Below are 16,167 nucleotides of genomic sequence, written 5' to 3'. Positions count from 1 at the left end.
ACACGATTACCACAGAGACACAACAAGAAAGAGGCAGTACCTCACATCTACTGTTTCATACTGTCGGGAATGCGTCCTTGTAGGTGTAGTTCTTTATAAACCAAGAAAAGAAAGATTGTAGAGGAAATGGAAGAGTGGGCAAACCATCAGCACAAGGAGTACTTTTGAATTTTTAATGATTGCAGGTGAACCACTACATGAGTTAACCTCTTTGTAACAGCCTTGGACTCTACGTGACTCCCCCCCTCTGCCCTCCCGCCCGCCTGCCTGACTCATCCTGGTCTTTCTTGAGAAGCTGCAGAAATATGTGCCATTCTCAGAGAGATTACGAGCCGCAGCCACACAGTGTAATGGCATGTTGGTGAAACCCAATCCTATCACCACTGCTGTCGACACAGCCCAGCGCTCCACTCACATTTACACACGGCTGTCTCCCGCACGCTATTCTCCTCTAGTGCTCCCCCAGGAACAAAGCTCTAATGCGGGGTAACTGTACGTCAGAAAATTAAGCCTATGTAGTCTTTCTCCAACTTCTACATCACTTCTGTTTACTGAGATGTCATATGGCATCATAACATGTATCAACAGCAGCAGATGCATCGGACTTTTTGCTCATTCTAAGTTATCTAGTGTCTTGTCTGTGCAAGAGGTTTTGCAATGAGAAAGTCACTTTTACTAGACTGAAATTAACTATTTATTTGCTGTTATATCTGCTCCTCTCTGTCTGTATATGATGTGATTTGTAACATCCTCTCTTGGGGGTTTTATGTTATGTTTTCAATTCTTTCTAAGAGTTCTGAGCTGTGAGTTATGATATAGGTAGAGCTGTCCAGTAGACTTTGTGACATGAAATAGCAGCGTAAACACTGGTGTTATTGATGGTACTAATTAAGGTTTCATTACATTCAGTGTAACGGGACAATAATCATCATTTGAACATGAAAATAAAGACAGTTTTGTGTAGTTGTTTGGCTCTTTAAACTACAAATTTTGGTTCGACTCCCGCCTGTGGCCCTTTGCTGCCACTCTCACTCCACCTTTCCCGTCCTCACTTCAGGCGTCCCATAAATTAAAGGCATAAAGGCCCACAATATTGTCCCAAAAGAAAGAATTAATCAGAGTAATTGAAGAATTGGAAAAGCCAAGAAACAAAGCCGTGGCCAGACTATGTGGTCATTTATCACCCACCAGGATGAGAAAAATCTGGACGAGAAATATCTGGCTATTGACTTTAAAGCAATCACCAAAATGGAGCAGAGTCAGGCTCTCCATCTGTTTTATGCCTCTGTGAAAAAAAACGGAAGGTGAGCCATATGATTTCCTTGGTTATGTTCGTCTGAACCGGTAGCTACATTAATTATCCACCAGCAAAACGAAACAAAGAGAGCCTCCAGGGATTTATGTTTGAGTTGAACCTGCTGAATCCTGTCGCTTTGTTGGAAAAACACTTCTCGTCCATTGACCCTCTATCTTTATCCAAAGCCGACACCTAAATTATTACACGTGAGGGATGAATGTGTATACAAAATTCAATAACAAAGCCATCCAATAGTTACTGAGACATTTCAGCTTCCATCCACTAACACCTACTTAACTGCTAACTATGACTTTATATGATGATAACGTGGTGTAAATACAGAATAAGATTACATTACACGCTGTAATTTGATTGCGCTGTGGGTCATTTGGAACCTGCTCGGCTAACTCATGATGCATGCGCCATTGCATCAGCTACATTATTTATGGCTCTTTCGTAGGTACTAGCTGGCAATTACTGCGGTCATTAATTATACTTATATAGATAATATGAGGCACATGTGGCAGGTTATTTTATGTGTGTGCATTTGATTCTGTCAGCAATAAATGTTGTGTTACCCCACACCACATCATCACCATAAATATGAGACAGGTCGGGGGATAAATATACTGTATGATGTGGCTTGCTTTACTCTGACTCGTGATTCAGACGACTGGCAGTCCTTCCCACAGTTACAGTTACTGTACGCTCCGTGCCTCATTGCTACTGTACATTTTGTCACTTCATAAAGGGCCAAACTTGACATACCTTTGAAAGGTGCGTGGCGCCACTTCATAAAGAGGTGGCCTCAGCACGAAGATCCAAACACACGCAAGCACAGACGCAGAAAAATCTAACCTAATTGCACCTCTGCCCCTATTTGAAGCAGAAGAAGAAGTCATCGCTGCTGAGGACAGCCAAGATGGAATCTTACATGATGTACTGCGAGTTGGGATTATTTTGTTCACATGTTGAAACACAGGCTGATCTATAACTCTCTCCAAAAAGGGCAGGTGGTGAGTGGCTGAGGTCATCACACAGCAGGTGATAAACAAACACCCCTGGACACCACACACGCACCGCACACACACTTTCTCTGTTCTCCTGCCAAGTGATAGCAAACCTTATCTAATCTCTCACATCCAAACAGACAGTTTCTCCCATTCTCTTGAAATCTTTCCCTCCTATTTATATAGACACACACACACACACACACACACACACACACACACACACACACACACACACACACACACACACACACACACACACACATTTAGGAGAGATGATAGTGTGAGTGAGATGGCGGGCTGCTATATCAGTAGTGGGACGGGTATATATTCCTGGCTGGTGCTGATAAGCCAACTGATGCCTTGCCTTATTTAGTCAGTACTCACTGCTGACACACCAGCAGAGCAGCACACACCGCATGCACCCTCACTGTATGCATTTGTCTTGTGTGTGTGTGTGTGAGAGAGAGAGAGAGAGAGAGTGAGTGAGTGTCTGTGTGTGAGGTGTTCCTGTGTGGTGAGAGAGGTGAGTTCTGATTAGGTAAATGCATATAGATAGTCTCTATATATATATATGATAGTCTGTGTGTGTGATAGTGTGTGTGCGTGATGAGTACACATGCACATGTGCATCTTGACTTTTACTACTAATACGTACAGTTGTTAAGTGTAGACATTAACAAAATATTCTACTTGAGAAAAAGTTTTGGTGTAGCAGCAGATTTCTTTTTTTGTCATTCAGAATATTCTGTACTTTCAGCCTAATGTCTCCACAAACTGAGCAACTTGAAACATCAGCAGCAATACTTTACAGATAAACAATCCATTACAACATTAACTACAAGGTAAAAAGACATTTGAATTAATAATAATGCTGACACACAATCGCACACAATTCAATTTGTGATCCTGAAACATATTTTATTTGATTTAGAATGATGTAATCACCACTGTTACAGTAATTGTATGATTATGGTTTTAATTATATTTTGTTATAATTATGCAAATGTTAATTATCTCAGATTTTGTACTTGATTGTAATCAAATTATACTCAACAAACCAGAGTAGAGCAACTTTACCCTAATTTGATATAAAGACTTGTATCACATCATGGATGTTGAAAATATAGCCCTGAGTCTAAGATACGATTTTTCCCCAGTTTAGAATTACAGAAGCAAATCCTAATTAAGTAGGAATTGTAACTTTTCTTACCTTATCTTATGTCATCTCAGTCTGGAAATCTTAAACACTCAACACAAGATTGCTTATCAACTTTTATTCCTGTTACCTAGCAACTGATACTTCTTTTCTTCATCTTTAAATTTTTAGTTGCCAGTCAATGGTCATCTCCTACACACCTATAAACCAACCAACTTTGGATTATCTAAAACCAGAAGTTCCAGACTGGATTGTCATTAAAACCTGTCCATTTTGTAACCAGTGTCCTTTCTGTCCTATCCGCAAATTTAATGTAAATATCTTCAAATGTAAGACAGACGGACAAACAAAACAGCCTCGCTGGTAGAGGAAAAATGTGATGATGACAAACATTTCTGAATATCATTAGTCTCAACTTCTTGCTGATTGCCGTGAAGAAGAAAATACACATCATATAAATATCTTCCCTATATCCGGAGGAGCTGCATATTAGGTGTTGGTTAACCTTTCACTAGAGCCTGCAGAGCAAACAGTGCTATCAAATGGAAACACACACTTGGCCTGCATGCACGGCCTGGCTTACAGTATGTTTGTTTTGGCATTTTAATCATTCTTAGCATTGTAGAGGCGGTGTGCTTAATCAACTTAACCTGAGAAGAGGAAGGTCAGATAAAACAAGATAGAACATCAACACAGCTCAACCGCGTTTAAATTTAAACAGCGTTTGTAAGGTCATTTTAACGCTTCACACACTTCATTCTAAGACGTTTATGAGACCAGTGCAGTGTCCGTTTAATTTGATTTGTTTGAAACAAACTGTAACAACAGTCTGTAACGTTAGTAAGCCATTTTCTCACTCATATATGATTGTTAAAGTCAAAAGAAAATCTACAAGGGCTGAATAACAGCATTAGATGACCCATGGTACAATGTTACGTTACCGTAACAGCAGCAAAATAGACATTACTTTTAACATATGTATGATGAAGAAACATTAAGAAGATCTATTTTAAAGCTACTGCTACAACTTTAATATTTTATTGATTTGGGAGGCCCCTGTGGACAAAAGCAGACGCGTTTCCACAGTATTAACCACAAACTATAACGTCAAAAAATTAAATCATCTAAAAATCAACTGGGTAATACAGGACTCACAGTAACTTTGGCTTTAGGAAAATGTGCTTGTTTCGTCTGATTTCACAGAGAATCTGACCTCGTAATCGTGATGTTAATCATGTCAATGAGTCCCAGCCCCCACTGCTGCATTTCACCTGTTTATTCAAAGTTTACTGAACATGTCACTTGTTCAAACTGCACCAAAGTCAACTTTTTTGGGTCCCCAGAAATGCACCTGCCAAGTTTGTAGTGCACGCTTGGAGATAAAGGTTCCAAACAGCTTCTTCCTGAAAGGAGAAGAAAGGAAGGGTTCTGGTTGTATGAGTAAGGGTTCCATTAAGAATCTTTTCATCCAAAGAAGCCTTCGTGGAAGAAAGAAGAAGTCTTTCATCAAGAAGGTTCGAGGAGTCATATAAAACCCTCTGAGTGCGTTCTAGATAAAACCCTTGGAATATGAAAAGGTTCTGAGTAGAGTTCCCAGAGTGTGTTATACATAGATCTCTTGGAATATGAAAAGGTTCTCAGTAGAACCCATGGGGAGGGTTCTTGTTACCACAGATGGCTTTAGGGACAAACCTTTATGTATAGTTCTCGGTAGAACTCTCTCCTAGTGGGGCCTTTCTAAAAGTTTAAACTGAGGGACTGGGGACAAACTGCAGAACCCTTTGTGGTTCTAGTTAGCACCTTTATTTCTAAGAGTGTAGATTGGATGAACAGTTTTGGAGATAGGTGAATTCTTCCTGTGAGTGACGGTAAAGTTTCAGTGTAACAGCAGCCATTACAGTAGATTACACAGAGTATAAACTGACTCACCACTGAGCCACCAGGATACCGAAACTGCTGATGTGTAACAAAAAGGCTTTATGGGAGAAGCACCATGACACAGTAAACGTTTCAGTGGCACAGTCACTTATCTCAGTTCACAGGCCTCGGACACACACACACACACACACACACACACACACACACACACACCCAGGGACACAAGAGCATACTGAATGTGTGTAGAAGTCCATTTTATAAAGATAACGGTGGCAAAATAACAGTGAATGGGGGTCACAGACACAGAAATCCACTCCACCTCATCACTCTAGCTCTCTATCGATTGGCTGATCACGAGCATGAGGTCATCAGCATCACCAGAGAGGCTGATGGGATAGCTCTTCTGTACTGTAATTCACAGGGGAGGCGAGGGAAGGGGAGGGTGTGTCCCTCTGTGCCCTCTTTTTTTTTTTTGTTTGACTCTGCTTCTTTTTTTCATTTCTGTCCACTCCAGACTCCTCGCAAACCTCTTGCTCAGCAAAGACGCCGCATCCCCCATCTTATCCAATCAACATTTATCCCCTGGCTCTCTCCCACTTCAATCCATTTTTTTTACTCTCTCTGTGCCTCTGTCTCCCCTCCCTCCCCTCAGTCCCCGTGGATCCACCGCTCCACATTCAAAGACTGAGAGTCACGTGACCAGAGCTGGATCGATACGAGTGTATCTTTTGCCATGCACTGTATAATGAGACTTACATAACCTGCTTACACACAGCGGTCACAGTCTGCTGTTTGGGCTGTTTGCAACACAAATAATTTAAAAATGTTGATTTCAGTCAGGAGAACGGAAGAGCTTGTTTAGAGATTTCCAGCGGCACGTACCAGGCAGTAATTTGATCACTTACTACAGTACAGGGGACCTTGTTTGCTGCCATAAACACTCCGTATCAGCTTGAATGCTTTTACTGTTGCAGCTTTAGCGCCATGCATCAGGTCATGTGTTTCCTTCTGCTGTGAGATGGTGCTCTAATGCACACAGCTGAAGAGGAGCGTCTGCCTTTCAACACATTATCCATTTTTCTCCTTTCCCCCCGTAGGTTTTTATCTCAGCCTCGCTGGCTCTCACTGACACAGATACAGACTCATAATATCATGGGTCTTATCTGTGGAGCAAACAGTATGCAGCAGGTTTAATATCAGGCATGTTAAATCCACCTTATGTAATCTTTATCTTATATCCTTGAAATCTGCAGAATAAAGCATTTTTTCTAGCTGCGGAGGAATTATTATATTTTAAAAGAACGTCTGGATATTGTAATAAAGCCTGCTATTCATACTGTGTTGCCGGAAATGGCTAGGTTCAGCTCTGAGTCAAAATATTCATATTTGTTCTCTCCTGTGTGTTAGAATATCGAGGGTGTGTATTTTATTTCACCAGTTAAATTAGACTGTTGATTAATCATTTAGACTAACAATGTTGAAATAATGACACCCATTATAAATCACCAGAGCACAGAGTAATGAGTTATTATTCTTTAGCTGGTCTGAACAGCAGCCAAAAAAAAGTCTTTTGGTTTTTTTTACCCAGGCTAGTGGAGTGACTATAAAGATGGTCATGTAAGTTTATAGGCCTCTGTCAACCATAGAACACGCCCCATATTAAATAAATGGTTGTGATTGGCTCGAATTCTGTCTAAAAGGAAGGAAGGCCAGATGAATCTGCCAGAGCCATGAGACTGACATTTTTGTTTTTTAGTGAAACATCAGTTATTGGATGAACTGACATGAACTTTTTACTGATATTCATGGTGGTCATTTTAGTAGTCCCCTGACTCTTACTGTTGTCAGTTTTTCCCCTTTTTCCTGAGAAACATCTTCACATCTACTAGACGGATTGTTTAAAATTTTCGAGAAACATTCATGGTTCCCAGACAATAAATGATAAACTTAGTCGATCCCCTGACGTCTTTGGAGATTTTTCATTTTGAATCAAACAAAAATTGGACAGATTGTCATGAAACTTGGTTCAAATGTTTATGTTCCCAACAGGATGAATTGGCTTGTTTCATGGCAGCTGGATTAACATGAAATAGTAGGGCAAAAACAGGTGTTACCAATTATACTAATTAAGGTTAGTATAATTATATAATATGATAAATCATATCAAAATGGCTGCCACAAGAAAAGTATTCTTCAATAACTCTTAAAATAGTTTGTTTGAATACCTGCGAAATGTGCTTACTGCTAATTAGCAAATGTTATGTTAACAGCCTAAACTAAAACGGTTTATGCACAATAAATATTATACCTGCTAAACATCAGCATCTTGTGAACTGTGAACATGTTAGCATGTTGATGTTAGCATTTAGCTTTCTTTTTTATATGAAACATAAAAAAGAAATCTGGAAATTTGTAAAGCTGTGCCCAGTGTGATAAAAGTCTAATTAAAGTGATTAGTTAATTAAGCACAATTATAGTTCATTATGCTTTTTTTAAATCATTTGATTGACTAATTGTTTTAGAACCACCGTTTGTGTGTGAGATGGAAATACAATAGAGTTGTAGTTGCTTTTGCGTATTATAAATTATTATTCATGTCTTTTCATGCATGCAAATTCATGTGCGCCTCTTGAGAGAGGAAAAAAAAAATCCAAACAGGCATGATTGCATAGAGACCTTTTCACAGCTTGTACACATCCTCACAGTCTTCAGTCTAATAATTCCCTGATGCAATGAAACCAGAGGATGTCAAAGTGATGCTGCGTACGCTGAACTGTGTCCCAGTAGGAGGGAGGCTTTAAAGGAAAAGGTCACGTCTCATCCACCTGTTAAAGAGCAGATGCCACATCAGAGCAATACTTGGCAGGAGGAGCAGGTATCGTTATTGGGCACACGAGACGCGTTTGGCACGGGCGCGGGTATGGCTATACTGCTTATGCACATGAACTCACAGGCACACAAATCTCACACACACAGACACACAAGATGCCTAACCCCTCTCCCTGGGAATGAAAGATATGGGCAGAGAATAGAAACAGAACCTTTTCCAGGGATGATCACACCGGCTACACAAAAGCCTTGACTGTTGATGATGTATAAAGGTCGGCGCTGTTGTCATGGGACTCCACTTACACAAGACTGAGCCTTCAATCAGAGCCGGAGATGTTTGTCCAACAGGCCGCTGCTCTGACTCTTCACCACTGAAAATAAACTCCTGAGGATATTCACCCTGTCGTTTTTGTGTTTACACAGTATACACCCACATGCACACACAGAAGCATGAATGAACACACACACAAACGCACACACAGTACCTGGAGGCTGCTATCTCCACTTTACTCCTGGCGATGGCCGCAGCCCTCTGCGCCCCCTCCACAGCCCGATCCACCTTCTCTTTGGTTTTGGGGTTCTTAAGAGGAATCAACTGCTTCCTTATTCCACGCACCAGCACGTTATTTTTGTACTTCCCTTCTTCTTTGGTGCCATCTGGGAAAACCGTGCACCCGTAACCATGGCGCTTGTTGTTAAGCCATTCTCCTTCATACTTCATCCCGTTGGATCTCTCTGAAACACCAAATCCATTGCGCTTGTCGTTCTTCCACTCGCCCATGTAGGTCTCAGTCGTGGTGGCATCCACATGGTCCTCTAGAGGAAGGTCCTCATCGGGCAGCTCGCCGTCACCGATTGATATGGTAGAGTTGGCGTCGCTGGAGCTGATACGGCTCATGGCGGCATCGCTGCGTGCAGAGCTGCGCTTGCTGGAGATTGAGGTCCGAGAGTCCGACTTGCGCAACTGCCGGAGGCTGCCGAACAGCGACCCCCGGCGGAACAGGCCCTTCTTCTTGCCAGTGACGACCTCGCTGTCTGAGTGGAAGTTAAGGACGAAGCCGCCGCGGCTGCCCGTCGGCGTGTCTGCGGGGGAGGACAGGTCCTGGAGCACTGTGCCGTTGCTCTGCTCGGAGCGCAGGGAGGCCAGAGACGTGCGGAGTGGAGAGCGGATAACGGTGGCCATGCCATAAGGAACACTCTGACGCACGCCGTAGCCATGCCGCATCCCACCCATCCACTGGCCTTGATAGGTACCTGAGGAACAGGTAGACATGAGTCAGTGAGTCATCATAGACACAACTGTATACATCTGACACTATATAGCAGTGGTTGAGTTGCCTTGAGGCAGGAGTTGTTGGTAAACTTCTGCATTTGATGTGTGGGACAGAAAACAAAGAAGCCGTTGCTGCTGGTCATTGTGCTACGTCTCCATGTCCTGTTTATTATTTCAATATTAAACATGCCCAGCTAGATGAACCCAAACGTCTGGTTACCCTGCAGCTGTCCGTGTGTTGGCAGGGGATGTAAGAGTTGACCTGCCTGCTTCTTTTACGAGTGATGGGAGCCTGCCACTCGACTGAATGAAGGAGCGAGGAGTGACTACACTAACTGGCTTTTCTGCCATGGGACAGCTAACCCCCCCAAAACTCCCTAACCCAAAACAGAACAACACCAACAAAAAAGGTTATCAGTCATCATGATGTTTCACTGTGGACATCGTCTCCTCGCCCAACCCTATTCCCAAACTTTCAATCTTTTGGAACCTTTCAACAAAGCATGTGATTTGTGAGTATAGCTCCATCAAAGAGTGAATTATTTTATGCAGCAGAAGTACATTTTTTCTTCTTTCCTATCCTGTTATCATCTTGAGACCTCTCAGGTTTATCTTGTGACCCCTTCTGAGGGTCCTGACCCACAGGTTGGGAACCACTATACAGCATATTACAATTAAACCATGAGTTGTGGAAATTGCATTGATACAGGTAAGGGATGTGAGGCCATAAGGTAATAAAGACTTTAAGGTGACAAGAGCTTAAGACTGTAACTTAGTAGGTCCACCATTATAAACAACACAATTTTTTCCAAAATGATCTCAGTCATTGACCCGCAGAAGCTCTAGCATATTCTATTTTTACAATATTTGGGAAGATTAAATTAGTCATCACTTTCTGAACATTGTCTCTATTACCCATCAGTTCCAGGAACAGACAGTTGGCATTGGCTGCTATCATAAAGCACAGTCAGCAGTGGTCTCACAATGATTTTAATAAGCAAATGTGTATTAAAAGTGCTGCTTGTGTCTGTCTGTTTTTGCTTGAGTGTACAGTCTGCTTGTCTCGCCGGGCCCACTTCCAAAAAAGGGACTGTCTTTTATCTTAATCAACTAAAGGAGTGTACAAGCCTAGAAAATGTCTGCAGTGTGGGATTTCCACAAACTATCTGAGCAAAACAAAAAGACAAAACCAAAACAATTTAAAATGCTCCTCATGGTTCAGTCCTAAAGGGGAAAGTTTGCACCAACACTGATAACACCTGATAATTTGGGGATATTTATGTCTGAAAAGTGGAACCTGTCTTTCGAATGCTTTGAAATCATACCAGGGTAACATTTACCATAATGATAATAATTTTTGCTCCCATTTTTCATTAGCTGAAACAAAAGATCTAAGACTTATTTTATTCCACATAGGACTACACTGGCCTAGAAAGACAAAATGCAGAAACTACAGATTTAGTCACATTTAGTTGAGATCAAAATCTGACTTCTTGACATTTATTTTTCCATATATCTTTTTTATGCCATAGAAATGCATAATTCCAAAGAAAACAGTATGTTGAAAGTGCAGTTAAAACCAAACAGAGCCAAAAAAACAAAAAACAGCCACAACTAGCCTTGATTGAAGTCTCCTAACAGTTAAATAAATTGATAAATATAAATTTGGGTAAACTAACATCTTGGTAAATTGGTTTGTTATCCCACATGATGAAGTCAGACACAGAGTCCAGTCATTGGGAGATAACTGCTAAATAAGTCTAAGCTAACTAGCCAAATGTTAGCTAAGCCAATCAGAGGCAAAGTATGGTGGATCATGAAAATTGTATCCGTAGCCTTATGTGAAACAGCCTCAGTTCAGCTGACAATAAATGTATTATTTGAACATAAATCTGTACATTTTAGAGTAGCCTTTTATCGTGACCGATTCAGGGGCATACAAAGGGCTTGGGGCTACAGATGCCAAACGTCTTTCCCAGGTGGCCAAAGTCATAACCCATCCTGCTCTGTTTCTGTTTAGATTGGAGTGGGTTATGACTTTGTTCTCCTCCTCCTGTTTTTTGTAATTAGTTGCCTTCATTAGTTGGATTGGTTAGGTTAAGTCATGAGGAGTGATTGGTTAGGGTTAGTGTAAGAATGTCAGGGTAAGCCAAACAGAAGCGGGTCACGACTGGATAAAATAATTTATATCTGTGGACCTATGTTAAATAACCACAGTTCAGTGCCTAATAAATGTGTATTTTCAAGATAAAACTCATATTTTAGAATGGCTTTTTATTATCACTGTGTTTAATCAGCATCTCAAGATGCCACACCTGTCAGACGGATGGATTATTTTGCCAAAGGAGCTCACAAAGCGCTTACTAACACGGATTTGAACAAATTCGTGAATAGAATTGGAAGTGAAACTTTTGTGTAACCTTGGTTAACCTTTTGTACAGAAGAAGTCTTAGATTTTTTTTTTACTTCAACTCATGAAATATGGGAGCAAAAACAAAAGTGTTGCATTTATGTTTTTTTTGAGTGTACTCTTTTTTTGGCGTGACATTCACAAGGTTTCTTTTTTTTTCCTCTGTTGTGCACCTTGCATTTTGCTGGCCAGATATTCTCTATATCAGCACCTTGAAACAGCATTATATATGGGAACACAGAGGAGTCTTGCTGTACTGTAGGGGTGCAGAGTACGTCAGCCAATGAAATGTTTTCTCTCCTTCCCCACAGATCTGGAACTGTGAGTATAACTAACTCAATCACAGAGATTTGATTAAGGTACTGATACTGAGGATCACTGGGGATGAATGTGAATCACTCAGTGAGGAGCCTATTTTCAGGCAGCCACTAACTCACCCACTGACAGTAGGCACATTCACCACCATCCGTTTGTCTCTGACGGCAGGGAATTGCTATGAGTCACATAATGAGAGGAATACTTCATTAATCCCATTTGGTGCTGCTGAGCCCAATGAGCATGTGCCGGCCTACTGTAGCTTCTTCAGAGCATCATATTACAATCCTGTTCCTAATAATAAGAAAGGCTTGTTGATCCAGCGCCCCAATCTCATTGACCAATACAATGAAATAAGTTATAATGGTCAGATTCTAACAGAAAATGATATACTCGCCTGGGCAGGAGTTTAGATGGATAAACAGTGTGAGATTAACAGGCTGGCTCTGCACTGCAGTTCAAATCGGTGACCCTGCAGATCAAGTTATCAGGATGTTGCGGGGTCAGACGGCCAGATGTTCTGTAGATCCTCTAGGATCAGCTGATTTCCCAAGCCCGGCCCTCTGTAGCTGTCATATGTGAGGCATTTACTCAGCACCATAAGGCCTCCGTTAGTGGAGATGATGCTCATAAATCACCCGACGACTTAGATGTTTTATAACCAGAAAGGACTGTCTGTAATAGGCCTCGTGCAGTGCTTGCAAGCACTCATGTTTGCGAGCCCATCAGGATGTTTCTTCCCTGATCACACAATCTGTGAGCACACCACCGATTAGTGGGATCAAAGCTCTGAGAGAGGCTTTCACTGACCTCTGACCTTCAAGAGTGTGTCCTGTATGTGACTTAACATGACTAAAAGCATTGATGATAGATACATTTCTGTATTTTTAGCACTGTAGGAATGTTTATTTTAAGCAGAACTGCAACGATTAGTCAGTTCATTGATTAGTTGATTGATGAGTTGGCCACTATTTTGATAATTCATTCGTTGTTTCAGTCATTTTTCAGTCCATTGTTGATTTTCAATATCGATTAATCTGCCAGTTATTTTCTCAATAAATTGATTAGCTGTTTGCTTTCTGAAATGTCAGAAAATTGTGATTTCAATTTCAAAAATTTTGTCAACAACCCAAAGATATTCATTCTACTGTCATAAAAGACAAAAGAAGAGAGAAAATATTCATATTTAAGAGGCTGAAATCTGAGATTTTTCACTCAGTTGACAACAAATCAATTAATCGATTATTCACTGCTCTAAAACAATTAATCGATTAATCATTAAACTAATCAGCAGATTAACAAATAATGAGAGTAATCATTAGTCAGTCTTAAGTAATGATAATAGTAAAAGTAATCTGAAATAAACTGCATTGTTAATAAATGCATCCAATATGTTTCCACTAGTTTTCACTGCTGGTGCACCTGATTTGTATGTTTTCTATGTTCTCTAACCGACAGCCGGATTGCTTACCTTCTACTGAGAGTAAAACTTTCTCAAGAAATTGGATTGATTTTAAGTGGAAATGCTGGCATTTGTGCAAAAGATACAGTCTCGAGGAGGTGTAACAGAAATTAGAAAATGCATCCAATGTGTTTTCAATACTTTTCCCTCTAAGTGCACCTGTTTTTGTGCCTTTTCTACAAGCAAGTATCAGCAGAACTGTGCAACTTTAACTAAAAATAGCATCTTTTTTTTAAAGAAATTGGATTGATTTCCAGTAGAGATGTTGGCACTTACTATGCAAAAGATACACACTTTAAGAGGTGTATTAGAAATTGGAAAATACATCCAGTTTGTTTTTGCTAGTTTTCACTGCAGGTGCACCTGTTTTCTATGTGATTTCTTTAAACAAGTGTCAACATAATTACTTAACTTATACTAAAAGCAGCACTTTCTCATGAAATTGGACTGATTTTCAGAGGAAATGTTGGCACTAATGCAGAAGATACACTTTTGAAAAGGAGTACTCAAAACTGGAAAATGGATCCAATGTGTTTTCGCAAGTTTTTACTTGAGGTGCACCTGTTTGGTCTGTTTTCTAGAAACAACTGTCAGGGGAATTGCTTAAATTTTTTCGAAGACACTGGAAACATTCTGCGTGGAAACATTGGCACATGTGCAACAGACACACTGTTGAAGAGGTGTCTATAAACACGTGTCAGCAGAATGGCTTAACTTCTTCAAAGCAGCACCTTGCCCAAGACATTTGAGTCATTTTCACTGAAGATGTTGGCAGTTAGATACACTGTTGTAGAGGTGTGTTAGAACTTGGAAAAGGCAACCAATGTGTTTTCACTAATTTTTTACTGCAGGTGCACCTGTTTTGTGTGTTTTCAAGAACCAAATGCCAGCAGAATGACAGAGAAAATTGTACTTTTTCAAGAAATTTGACTCATTTTCAGTGGAAATGATGGCAAATATGCAAAGGATGCACTCTTGAAGAGGTGTGTCATTGAAGTGAAGGTTCAAATGTGAAAATGACAGAGAAGTAGGTGACTGTCTGGCTGTAATTGGCTCCAAACAGACTGATTTACTGTGATTTCCAAACTTCTTGTAGCCAGGGGCATGTTGCCACTGAGCTGGCAATAGGACTCACTCTCCTCCCACTGTCATATGAGGAGCAACCGGTAGTTGCCAGATGAGATGGAACCATCATCTTCAAGTGTATCCAGCAAGTTAACATCACCGGGGTGATAAGTCAGAGTTTTTGGTGAGGTAAGTGATGATCGTGCGCAGTGCGCAATCTCGGCTTCAGATCATATCAGATGGAGATTCATGCACTGATGTGTTTCCATTAGCCTCCCTCAGTTTGAGTCTGAGCATCCTCACACTCACAGGCTACATAACACACCGTCAGTCACAGCAGTTAAAGCGACACACACGTTAAACAAACACTGGTCCATATGTAAAGACGTGGTTTCTTACCGCCGTCCCCGTAGGTTTCGATCCCATATCCATCCTGCAGCCCGTTGCTCCAGGTGCCGTCGTATCTCGCAGGTGTGTTGTGGCTCTGCCGGACGCCGTACCGACCCTTAAAACCGTGACTCCACTCTCCGCGGTAGATCCACTTGCCTTTATTCTCCACACCGAGCCCATGCCGCTTCCCCTGGGACCAGTAGCCCTTGTAGGTATTCCCGCTGGGCCAGGTGTACACCCCCACTATCTCAAAGCCGTGCGACCAAGACCCGGCGTACTCGCCCTGGCCCTTGGGTCCAGTGCAGATGCCGTGTCCGTGGGCTTTGCCATCCTCCCACCCCCCGCAGTAAGTGCCACCGTCGTCGAAGTCAAACCTTCCGCCCGTCATTCAGATAAAGGCTGGAAATAAAGCAGGTCTTCGTGCGCTCAGACTCTCAGGCGTCTCCAGGACCGATGGTTGTGGGATCCAGGACCGGTGGTGGTGAGATGAAAGGATGAAGAGCCAACGAGATGATGATGATGACTACAGGGGCAGAAAATAGGAGGGTGAGGAGAGAGGATAGTACTTCCAGACACTGACATGCAATACAAAAGGCATGCGTAATGGTAAGTGTAAAGGTATGAATGGTGGGCGTCATTTACCGGAGGCGCACGCCGGCCGGGTTCTCCGCTGTGTGCTGCTCGTCTCCCCCCTCTCACCCACTGATCACAGAGGGAGAGAGAGAGGCGGCGAGTCCCTGCTAAGGAGAGACACTGGGCCAATGGCGACGTCACACCACAGGGACCTCCCACTATCCTCTCTATCTCTCCCCCCTCTGTGGAGAGCCAGGACGACTCAACCCCCCCGAAAATGAGATACTTTATAAATTTACCAATCCAAACTGTATGTCTGAAAGATGCGCCTTAATTTACATGTGTGAATAAAACACAATTCCCTCAGAATTATAGTTTTCTTCTGTGATTATCGGTTGTGAATTTATGATTATTTATTGTATTTTGGTTATCTAAGTTACATAATAATATCCCTATGGCCTATTTTATGAGGTGAGCATGTATACTAGAGAAATATAGCTTTATTA

General features: G+C 41.6%; 1 protein-coding gene across 1 annotated transcript in view; it reads right to left on the bottom strand.

Annotated features, from left to right (window-relative positions):
• jph1a (junctophilin 1a) overlaps nt 1–15,862 on the bottom strand; it is a 45,735-nt gene extending 29,873 nt beyond the window's left edge. Inside the window, exons 1-3 of the mRNA XM_084746884.1 lie at nt 15,731–15,862; nt 15,098–15,611; nt 8,659–9,427 (exon numbers count right to left, since the gene is read on the bottom strand). Of these exons, the coding sequence (XP_084603010.1) occupies nt 8,659–9,427; nt 15,098–15,476 (1,148 nt within the window). The 5' untranslated portion in view covers nt 15,477–15,611; nt 15,731–15,862. The remainder of the gene's footprint in view (nt 1–8,658; nt 9,428–15,097; nt 15,612–15,730) is intronic.
• Between the last annotated feature and the right edge of the window lie 305 nt (nt 15,863–16,167).

This window comes from Lutjanus erythropterus, chromosome 21, assembly GCF_056507025.1.
Source record: "Lutjanus erythropterus isolate fLutEry1 chromosome 21, fLutEry1.hap2, whole genome shotgun sequence".
Taxonomy (NCBI): domain Eukaryota; kingdom Metazoa; phylum Chordata; class Actinopteri; order Lutjaniformes; family Lutjanidae; genus Lutjanus; species Lutjanus erythropterus.
This window is presented reverse-complemented; position numbering and strand designations above follow the sequence as displayed.